Source organism: Leptodactylus fuscus, chromosome 2 (genome assembly GCF_031893055.1).
Source record: "Leptodactylus fuscus isolate aLepFus1 chromosome 2, aLepFus1.hap2, whole genome shotgun sequence".
Classification (NCBI taxonomy): Eukaryota; Metazoa; Chordata; class Amphibia; order Anura; family Leptodactylidae; genus Leptodactylus; species Leptodactylus fuscus.
The window spans coordinates 7,107,514-7,119,114 of record NC_134266.1 but is presented as its reverse complement, the minus strand read 5'-3'; the positions used below and the strand labels follow the sequence as shown (position 1 = coordinate 7,119,114).

At 44.3% G+C, this 11,601-nt stretch overlaps 1 protein-coding gene across 1 annotated transcript; it reads left to right on the top strand.

Annotated features, from left to right (window-relative positions):
• Positions 1-5,223: 5,223 nt before the first annotated feature.
• Positions 5,224-10,732, top strand: ZDHHC23 (zDHHC palmitoyltransferase 23). Its single transcript, XM_075263303.1, has 5 exons — positions 5,224-5,306; positions 5,842-6,099; positions 6,516-7,166; positions 9,356-9,523; positions 9,715-10,732. Exons 2-5 carry the CDS (start codon positions 5,948-5,950, stop codon positions 9,980-9,982), a joined length of 1,239 nt encoding a protein of 412 aa, XP_075119404.1. The 5' UTR covers positions 5,224-5,306; positions 5,842-5,947; the 3' UTR covers positions 9,983-10,732.
• The last annotated feature ends 869 nt before the right edge of the window (positions 10,733-11,601 follow it).

The window sequence follows — 11,601 nt, the reverse complement described above, 5'->3', positions numbered from 1 at the left end:
CCCATCTCTGCCCCCAGATTCATGTCCTCTCCATCTCTGCCCCCAGATTCATGTCCCTCCATCTCTGCCCCCAGATTCATGTCCCCCCATCTCTGCTCCCAGATTCATGTCCTCTCCATCTCTGCCCCCAGATTCATGTCCCCCATCTCTGCCCCTAGATTCATGTCCCCTCCATCTCTGCCCCAGATTCATGTCCCCCCATCTCTTCCCCCAGTTTCATGTCCTCTCCATCTCTGCCCCCAGATTCATGTCCCCCCATCTCTGCCCCCAGATTCATGTCCCTCCATCTCTCCCCCAGTTTCATGTCCCCTCCATCTGTCCCAGATTCATGTCCCTCCATCTCTGCCCCCAGATTCATGTCCCCCCATCTCTGCCCCCAGATTCATGTCCCCCCGTCTCTGCCCCAGATTCATTTCCCCTCCATCTCTGCCCCCAGATTCATGTCCCCCCATCTCTGCCCCCAGATTCATGTCCCCCCATCTCTGCCCCCAGATTCATGTCCCCCCATCTCTTCCCCCAGATTCATGTCCCCTCCATCTCTGCCCCAGATTCATGTCCCCCCATCTCTGCCCCCAGATTCATGTCCCCCTTTCTGCCCCCAGATTCATGTCCCTCCATCTCTGCCCCCAGATTCATGTCCCCCATCTCTGCCCCCAGATTCATGTCCCTCCATCTCTGCCCCCAGATACATGTCCCCTCCATCTCTGCCCTCAGATTCATGTCCCCCATCTCTGTCCCCAGATTCATGTCCCCATCTCTTCCCCCAGATTCATGTCCCTCTATCTCTCCCCCAGTTTCATGTCCCCTCCATCTCTGTCCAAGATTCATGTCCCTCCATCTCTGCCCCCAGATTCATGTCCCACCATCTCTGCCCCCAGATTCATGTCCCTCTATCTCTCCCCCAGTTTCATGTCCCCTCCATCTCTGTCCAAGATTCATGTCCCTCCATCTCTGCCCCCAGATTCATGTCCCACCATCTCTGCCCCCAGATTCATGTCCCTCTATCTCTCCCCCAGTTTCATGTCCCCTCCATCTCTGTGCAAGATTCATGTCCCTCCATCTCTGCCCCCAGATTCATGTCCCACCATCTCTGCCCCCAGATTCATGTCCCACCATCTCTGCCCCCAGATTCATGTCCCTCCATCTCTGCCCCCAGATTCATGTCCCACCATCTCTGCCCCCAGATTCATGTCCCACCATCTCTCCCCCAGTTTCATGTCCCCTCCATCTCTGTCCAAGATTCATGTCCCTCCATCTCTGCCCCCAGATTCATGTCCCACCATCTCTGCCCCCAGATTCATGTCCCTCTATCTCTCCCCCAGTTTCATGTCCCCTCCATCTCTGTGCAAGATTCATGTCCCTCCATCTCTGCCCCCAGATTCATGTCCCACCATCTCTGCCCCCAGATTCATGTCCCACCATCTCTGCCCCCAGATTCATGTCCCTCCATCTCTACCCCCAGATTCATGTCCCACCATCTCTGCCCCCAGATTCATGTCCCACCATCTCTGCCCCCAGATTCATGTCCCACCATCTCTGCCCCCAGATTCATGTCCCCCCATCTCTGCCCCCAGATTCATGTCCCCTCCATCTCTGCCCCCAGATTCATGTCCCCCCATCTCTGCCCCCAGATTCATGTCCCCCATCTCTGCCCCCAGATTCATGTCCTCTCCATCTCTGCCCCCAGATTCATGTCCTTCCATCTCTGCCCCCAGATTCACGTCCCTCCATCTCTGCCCCCAGATTCATGTCCCCCCATCTCTGCCCCCAGATTCATGTCCCCCCCATCTCTGCCCCCAGATTCATGTCCCCCATCTCTTCCCCCAGATTCATGTCCCCTCCATCTCTGCCCCCAGTGTCATGCCGTCCCCTCCTTCATCTGCCCCCAGTGTCATGTTCCACCTTAATGTCTACACACAAAAATCACTTACACTAACCTTTTCCTTGCTCCCCCGCCGCTCTTTCCGCAGTCTCGCTAACACAGTTGTAGGCGCGATGTGACGTCATCACATCGCGTCTACACAGCCACTAGCTGGAGTGCAGCGGCAAAAGCAAGGAGCTGAACTGTGTCAGCTCCTTGCTTTAGCCGCGTATGTATTCAATTCAGATCTGCGTCTGGAGGACGCAGACCTGAGTTGAAATTGGGACATACCTCCCTCCAACCGGGACCGCGGGACACGTCACCGAAATCGTGAATGTCCCGCGGAAATCGGGACGGTTGGGAGGTATGATAATGTACATATATAGTATCCAGTGTATATTAGAAAGGGTGTATTATCAGGTGGATATATTGGGGGGCTGTATAATATCCAGTGTATTATCAAGTCTATATGTAACCTCAGATGGACAAAATGGGGGGCTGAATATCATCATGGGGTATATACTAAACAATGATTATTTTAAGGGGTATATATCACAGGGGGTATAACATGGGACGTATATAGTATCCAGTGCATATTATTAGGAAGGTATATAATGTACACATATAATATCTAGTGTATACTATCAGGGAGGTATATAATGTACATATATAATATCTAGTGTATAATATCAGGGAGGTATATAATGTACATATATAATATCCAGTGTATAATATCAGGGAGGTATATAATGTATATATATATAATATCTAGTGTATACTATCAGGGAGGTATATAATGTACATATACACTCACCGGCCACTTTATTAGGTACACCTGTCCAACTGCTCGTTAACACTTAATTTCTAATCAGCCAATCACATGGCGGCAACTCAGTGCATTTAGGCATGTAGACATGGTCAAGACAATCTCCTGCAGTTCAAACCGAGCATCAGTATGGGGAAGAAAGGTGATTTGAGTGCCTTTGAACGTGGCATGGTTGTTGATGCCAGAAGGGCTGGTCTGAGTATTTCAGAAACTGCTGATCTACTGGGATTTTCACGCACAACCATCTCTAGGGTTTACAGAGAATGGTCCGAAAAAGAAAAAACATCCAGTGAGCGGCAGTTCTGTGGGCGGAAATGCGTTGTTGATGCCAGAGGTCAGAGGAGAATGGCCAGACTGGTTCCAGCTGATAGAAAGGCAACAGTGACTCAAATAGCCACCCGTTACACCCAAGGTAGCCAGAAGAGCATCTCTGAACGCCGCACAGTACGTCCAACTTTGAGGCTACAGATGGGCTACAGCAGCAGAAGACCACACCGGGTGCCACTCCTTTCAGCTAAGAACAGGAAACTGAGGCTACAATTTGCACAAGCTCATCGAAATTGGACAATTGAAGATTGGAAAAACGTTGCCTGGTCTGATGAGTCTCGATTTCTGCTGCGACATTCGGATGGTAGGGTCAGAATTTGGCGTCAACAACATGAAAGCATGGATCCATCCTGCCTTGTATCAACGGTTCAGGCTGGTGGTGGTGGTGTCATGGTGTGGGGAATATTTTCTTGGCACTCTTTGGGCCCCTTGGTACCAATTGAGCATCGTTGCAACGCCAAAGCCTACCTGAGTATTGTTGCTGACCATGTCCATCCCTTTATGACCACAATGTACCCAACATCTGATGGCTACTTTCAGCAGGATAATGCAATGCCATGTCATAAAGCTGGAATCATCTCAGACTGGTTTCTTGAACATGACAATGAGTTCACTGTACTCCAATGGCCTCCACAGTCACCAGATCTCAATCCAATAGAGGAGCATCTTTGGGATGTGGTGGAACGGGAGATTCGCATCATGGATGTGCAGCCGACAAATCTGCGACTGCAACTGTGTGATGCCATCATGTCAATATGGACCAAAATCTCTGAGGAATGCTTCCAGCACCTTGTTGAATCTATGCCACGAAGAATTGAGGCAGTTCTGAAGGCAAAAGGGGGTCCAACCCGTTACTAGCATGGTGTACCTAATAAAGTGGCCGGTGAGTGTATAATATCCAGTGTATAATATCAGGGAGGTATATAATGTACATATATAATATCCAGTGTATATTATCAGGGAGGTATATAATGTACATATATAATATCCAGTGTATATTATCAGGGAGGTATATAATGTACATATATAATATCCAGTGTATAATATCAGGGAGGTATATAATGTACATATATAATATCTAGTGTATATTATCAGGGAGGTATATAATGTACACATATAATATCTAGTGTATACTATCAGGGAGGTATATAATGTATATATATAATATCTAGTGTATAATATCAGGGAGGTATATAATGTACATATATAATATCCAGTGTATATTATCAGGGAGGTATATAATGTATATATATAATATCTAGTGTATACTATCAGGGAGGTATATAATGTACATATATAATATCCAGTGTATATTATCAGGGAGGTATATAATGTACATATATAATATCCAGTGTATAATATCAGGGAGGTATATAATGTTTATATATAATATCTAGTGTATACTATCAGGGAGGTATATAATGTACATATATAATATCCAGTGTATATTATCAGGGAGGTATATAATGTACATATATAATATCCAGTGTATATTATCAGGGAGGTATATAATGTATATATATAATATCCAGTGTATATTATCAGGGAGGTATATAATGTACATATATAATATCCAGTGTATAATATCAGGGAGGTATATAATGTACATATATAATATCCAGTGTATATTATCAGGGAGGTATATAATGTACATATATAATATCCAGTGTATAATATCAGGGAGGTATATAATGTATATATATAATATCTAGTGTATACTATCAGGGAGGTATATAATGTACATATATAATATCCAGTGTATAATATCAGGGAGGTATATAATGTACATATATAATATCCAGTGTATATTATCAGGGAGGTATATAATGTACATATATAATATCCAGTGTATAATATCAGGGAGGTATATAATGTACATATATAATATCTAGTGTATACTATCAGGGAGGTATATAATGTACATATATAATATCCAGTGTATAATATCAGGGAGGTATATAATGTACATATATAATATCCAGTGCATATTATTAGGAAGGTGTATAAAGTACATATATAATATCCAGTGTATAATATCAGGGATGTATATAATGTAGGTATATAATGTAGATGAGATATATAATATTCTTTGCATATAATCAGGGGTGTGGAGCGAATGACGGCGGGCAGCAGAGAGTTAATCCTTTCGATCACGTGATGAGGGGCGGGTCCGAGGCAGGACTTATGGCCACACCCACACTTGCTGGCAGTCACTTTGCTCGGACTAGCCCTCGGGTTACCTGGTAACAGGAGCGCGGGCGGATCCGGGTGTCCGGGAAGTGACAGGAGCGGGTGAGGCGGCCCCGAGATACCGGGCTGGGGGGCAGGAATGGGGCGACAGCGTGTAGGGTGATGGGGTCACTCCGGGCTCTTAGGGCAGGTGTAGCTGGAATCTTAGGGTGAGGCTGTGAGCTGGGCTAGGTGAGGAAGGGTTAATCTGGGGTGAGGGGGTGACCCTGGGATTTGGGGTGAGGGGGTGACCCTGGGATTTGGGGTGAGGGGGTGACCCTGGGATTTGGGGTGAGGCCGTGACCAGGGTTCATAGTAGTGGGGAGCGGCGGGTCCTGGGACTTTGGGTAGGAGTTACTCAGGTTTTTGGGGTGACTTAGAAGATCTTGTCATTTGGGGTGAGGGGTGAACCTGTAACTAGAGTGTAGGGTGGAGCTGAGGGGGTTGGGATTTGGGGTGAGGGTAGGGGGTGACCCTGGGATTTGGGGAGGGAGGGTCCCAGGAATTTGGGGAGGAGAGGTCCCAGGGATTTGGGGTGGGTGACCCTCATCACTGACCTGTCGCCCACCTCTGGCTGATTTTGGATGTTTGCTTGCAGTGACCCTGGGGCGGGGGGCGATCTATCACATGATGCCTCGGTCCGGTGCCCCCTGCGCCCCCCAGAGACCTCTTGATGTTTGGTGTCTATAGCGAAGGGCGCAGCTATGAACGGAGTCAGGAAGAAGAGGGCGAGCGGGGGCCGGGGGGAGGCTGATGACGTTCTGTGCTGCTGTGAGTATATCAACCAGAAGGGCGAGAGGAGTCACCTGGCCGCCTGTCTGTGCGACTGCGAGGACCTGGACGAGGCCTGTGACAGGTGAGGGGCCCCTTCTTGGGGGGTGTCGGGTGTGACCCTGGGTCTTGGTTCAGCTTTACAGCTTTGGATAGCTGATTACAGCGCCCCCTATGGTGGCTGCAAATTTTCTGACCTAGTCTAAAAAGTAGCTCATGGTAGCAAATCATTCACCTGCGTTCCCCTCCGGAGCTGCGCTCACTTCTTCCAGCTGCTTGGTCGCTGCCCTCACAGATTTACGACTCTCTAGCATTGTAGGAGTTTATCTTTGGTGATTGAGACATGGTCAGACACAAGCTTGCTGACTGTTTCCTTTTACACCCAGCAGACTTGTGATTGCAGCTCTGAAGTATAACCTAATTCTAATTCTATCTTTGGGGTTCACCTTGTGGGCGATTCTTCTGGGCGTCCTCAGTCTCTCTCTGCTGTCCCCTCTACAGATGGATCACCTGTAAGTCGCTGCAGCCGGAAGTCTTAGCGAAGGTGATAGAGACGGCGTCTGATCGTTTTCGAGTCCCGTGGATTCGGGGTGCTAAAAAGGTTGACCTGAGTATCCTGCCCCCCCTGGTTCTGCTGCCCATCTCCCTCCATGTGGCAGCTTTCCATGTGCTCCTGGGGGTCGTGACCCTCAGCTCCTTGCCGATCCTGGTAATCTGGTATTATCAGCTGACGCATCGACGCAAAGGGAAGACCCTCCTCTTCCTCAGCCTCGCCCTCTTCTCCCTGGGCTACATGTATTATAACTTTGTGCGGGAAGTCCTCCTTAAAGGTCACATTGGCTGGGGTCACTTCTTAGCCATCACCTGCGGCCTACTGCTGACCCTGCTCTTTCTAGTGAAAGCAAAGAGCGATCCGGGCTACCTCAACAGGAACCTCCAGGGGGCAGCAAAGGGGAAGAGGGAGTCTGCCAACGGGGTCAGGAATGCCCATGATAGGGCCCCCGGGGAGAATTCTGGAATCAAGGAGGAAAACCTAGATCTCCTCAATGAGAAGAACTGGTGTAAACTCTGCCAAGTGCTGAGACCCCCAAGAAGCGGCCACTGCAGGATCTGTGGGAGCTGTGTCCAGAGGCTCGACCATCACTGTGTGTGGTAGGTGGGGGCCCAGGTCACCTAAACATGGTCACTGTCATAGTATAGCATTAATCTATAATACATAGGGGCAGTATTATAGTAGTTATATTCTTGTACATAGGAGCAGTATTATAGTAGTTATATTCTTGTACATAGGAGTAGTATTATAGTAGTTATATTCTTGTACATAGGAGCAGTATTATAGTAGTTATATTCTTGTACATAGGAGGTAGTATTATAGTAGTTATATTCTTGTACATAGGAGGTAGTATTATAGTAGTTATATTCTTGTACATAGGAGCAGTATTATAGTAGTTATATTCTTGTACATAGGGGCAGTATTATAGTAGTTATATTCTTGTACATAGGAGTAGTATTATAGTAGTTATATTCTTGTACATAGGAGCAGTATTATAGTAGTTATATTCTTGTACATAGGGGCAGTATTATAGTAGTTATATTCTTGTACATAGGAGCAGTATTATAGTAGTTATATTCTTGTACATAGGAGTAGTATTATAGTAGTTATATTCTTGTACATAGGAGCAGTATTATAGTAGTTATATTCTTGTACATAGGGGCAGTATTATAGTAGTTATATTCTTGTACATAGGAGTAGTATTATAGTAGTTATATTCTTGTACATAGGAGCAGTATTATAGTAGTTATATTCTTGTACATAGGAGTAGTATTATAGTAGTTATATTCTTGTACATAGGAGCAGTATTATAGTAGTTATATTCTTGTACATAGGGGCAGTATTATAGTAGTTATATTCTTGTACATAGGGGCAGTATTATAGTAGTTATATTCTTGTACATAGGAGGTAGTATTATAGTAGTTATATTCTTGTACATAGAAGGTAATATTATAGTAGTTATATTCTTGTACATAGGAGGTAGTATTATAGTAGTTATATTCTTGTACATAGGGGCAGTATTATAGTAGGTATATTCTTGTACATAGGAGTAGTATTATAGTAGTTATATTCTTGTACATAGGAGTAGTATTATAGTAGTTATATTCTTGTATATAGGAGGTAGTATTATAGTAGTTATATTCTTGTACATAGGAGCAGTATTATAGTAGGTATATTCTTGTACATAGGAGTATTATAGTAGGTATATTCTTGTACATAGGAGTAGTATTATAGTAGTTATATTCTTGTGCATAGGAGGTAGTATTATAGTAGTTATATTCTTGTATATAGGAGTAGTATTATAGTAGTTATATTCTTGTGCATAGGAGGTAGTATTATAGTAGTTATATTCTTGTATATAGGAGCAGTATTATAGTAGTTATATTCTTGTACATAGGAGCAGTATTATAGTAGGTATATTCTTGTACATAGGAGCAGTATTATAGTAGGTATATTCTTGTACATAGGAGTAGTATTATAGTAGTTATATTCTTGTATATAGGAGCAGTATTATAGTAGTTATATTCTTGTACATAGGAGCAGTATAATAGTAGTTATATTCTTGTACATAGGAGCAGTATTATAGTAGTTATATTCTTGTACATAGGAGCAGTATAATAGTAGTTATATTCTTGTACATAGGAGCAGTATTATAGTAGTTATATTCTTGTACATAGGAGCAGTATTATAGTAGCTATATTCTTGTACATAGGAGTAGTATTATAGTAGCTATATTCTTGTACATAGGAGTAGTATTATAGTAGTTATATTCTTGTATATAGAGGGCAGTATTATAGTATATTCTTGTACATAGGAGCAGTATTATAGTAGTTATATTCTTGTACATAGGAGTAGTATTATAGTAGTTATATTCTTGTACATAGGAGCAGTATTATAGTAGTTATATTCTTGTACATAGGAGTAGTATTATAGTAGTTATATTCTTGTACATAGGAGCAGTATTATAGTAGTTATATTCTTGTACATAGGAGTAGTATTATAGTAGTTATATTCTTGTACATAGGAGTAGTATTATAGTAGTTATATTCTTGTACATAGGAGTAGTATTATAGTAGTTATATTCTTGTACATAGGAGCAGTATTATAGTAGTTATATTCTTGTACATAGGAGGTAGTATTATAGTAGTTATATTCTTGTACATAGGAGTAGTATTATAGTAGTTATATTCTTGTACATAGGAGCAGTATTATAGTAGTTATATTCTTGTATGTAGCAGTAGTATATTGGGGGCAGTATTATAGCGGTTCCATATTTTTGCACTTGCAGGATTAATAGCTGTATTGGATCTCGTAACCACAAATTCTTTATCTTGCTGCTTGTGGTTTTCCTATTCACCTCTATATACGGGATATCGGTGACACTTGGATCTGTCTGTCGGGGCCGCGGTGTCTTCAGTGCCTTATTCTACTGCCCAGGAGTTTATGCCACCTACAGGTAATGCACTTTTCAGAGTTACAGGGTATGAGGGTAGATGGAGGAGTGTTGGGGGTTGATAGAAATGTTGGTGGGGTCAGATTTTGATTGTCTTTCTTGCACACAATAACCTGGTATATGATGTAATTATTATGACCTTATATTTGGGGTTTCCCTTCTTGACCTCCTCTGCCCTCCATCTCTTTGCCCAGCACCTCCTTCACCTTCACCTGTGTGTGGTATTGTGCCATTGTCACGGCTGGTTTGGGTTACCTCCTGGTGATTCAGCTGCTGAACATCAGCTACAACGTCACAGAGCGTGAGGCGCGGATCGCCCTGCGGGAGAAGAGCGGCCGCTGCATCCTCGGGGGTCTGGTGGTGGACACGGGAACCTTTAACCAGGGATTTTTTCAGAACTGGCTCCAGTTCCTGACCATGGACAGCGCTGCAGCAGAGCAGGACCTGTCAGACATTGTGTGACGGTGTCGCAGCCCATCAGTAGTGCCTTATCACAGGGCGACCTTACTTACCTGTACGCGTCTCTATATACAGGAAGCTCAGGATCCAATCCCACCTTATACCTTACTTATTGGACATTCCAGGTCACCAAACTCTTAAAGGGCCGGCCCACTCTATATATACAGCTCCGTCACTATATCGTGAGGGACTCTCTGTTACAATCCTTCTCCCTTTCCAAGATCTCCTCTTACTGTCTGTGACAATAGCTTCATATACATCCCTGCCTGAGCCAGCTGAGGGTTTGTTACAATTGTATCAAATCTGGACAATTCTAGGCCTAACAGAGTAGTAGCAAACCCTCAGCAGTGACGATCTTGAGGTCGGTACGGCCCCTGGATAGTCTCATTCAATGATAGTAATCTGAATGAAGTAGAATTGAGGGATAAGGGCTAGTAGAAAGTTGCAGAACTTTTCATTACCCCAGCTCATCCCTTTAAGAGGTGGTGTTAGTGATCTGTATCTTGTACAGTAGGGTTAGTTGATCTCGTGGTGCTGATGTCAGACAATCAGATGTATGAGCTATAAATATGACACTGCCATATAGAAGAGTATATATTATATATATTCATCTGCCTTCTCTCTATGTAGCCCCTCCCCCCACGCCACTGCCCGATCCTCTGGTACGGATATGATTGTAGAACCTGAGTCTGTACTGTGGGGTTGTAACAGCGGATAGGAGTGCTGGGGAGGGGTTCTGGGGGTCTTCTCCAAAGCCTTTATAATAAACATGAATCTGTATACATGAGTCCAGTGATATCTGAGGAGGGGGTCGCATGTGTAACAGGTAAGGAATAAGAGAGTCATTGTCTGCGCCCTGGTTCGATCTGCTCAGCTCCTCCTGAAAGCTGCAGACGTCTCCTCCATACACCAGAAATGTGATCACCTTGAAGTCTACATTGGGGGTGTAAGTAAATGTGCCACATCCTGGGGTAGATCTCCGTGTGATAGAAACAGCTGCTCCTCCGAGACTGACGCGGATTCCTTACTATATATGATGTGCTCCGGTTACTGTCCAAGCTGCTCCTGGATCAGAGCGGGGTCCTGTTACTATATAACACATCCGGAAATACCGACCTAGGACAGAATAGTAACCTCACACTTATAATAGTGGTGATAGGAGGTAGCGAGCCTGGGGGAGGGGGTCACTAACCCTCCTGTCACCGCCTCTCCCCTGAAGTGGTTAATACATGTCTTATACTCCAGAGCTGCGCTCACAGTTCTGCTGACATTACTGCAGAGCGGGTTTCTTCATCTTTTTTTTAGGTAACCGCTTCAATTTTATCTATCTGTGTATCGAGTATTAACCTCAAAAGCTCAGGTCACATTATACGGTAATAACAAGGGAGGAATGAACCTCAGAAGATTGGGAAAAAGACACTCGTCATACAAATGGAGTCATGTAAAATGACAAAATGTATTAAGTATCTTCATACTAGACTGAAGGGAATAACTAGCAATAGGTCAAAGAAGGAGGTGAGACAAATAGGAAACTAGGTAATATGGCTGATATACTAATGTTCTAGACAACACTGCACAGATTACAAGATCATGGTGATATCCATACAGAGATTCAGTGACAG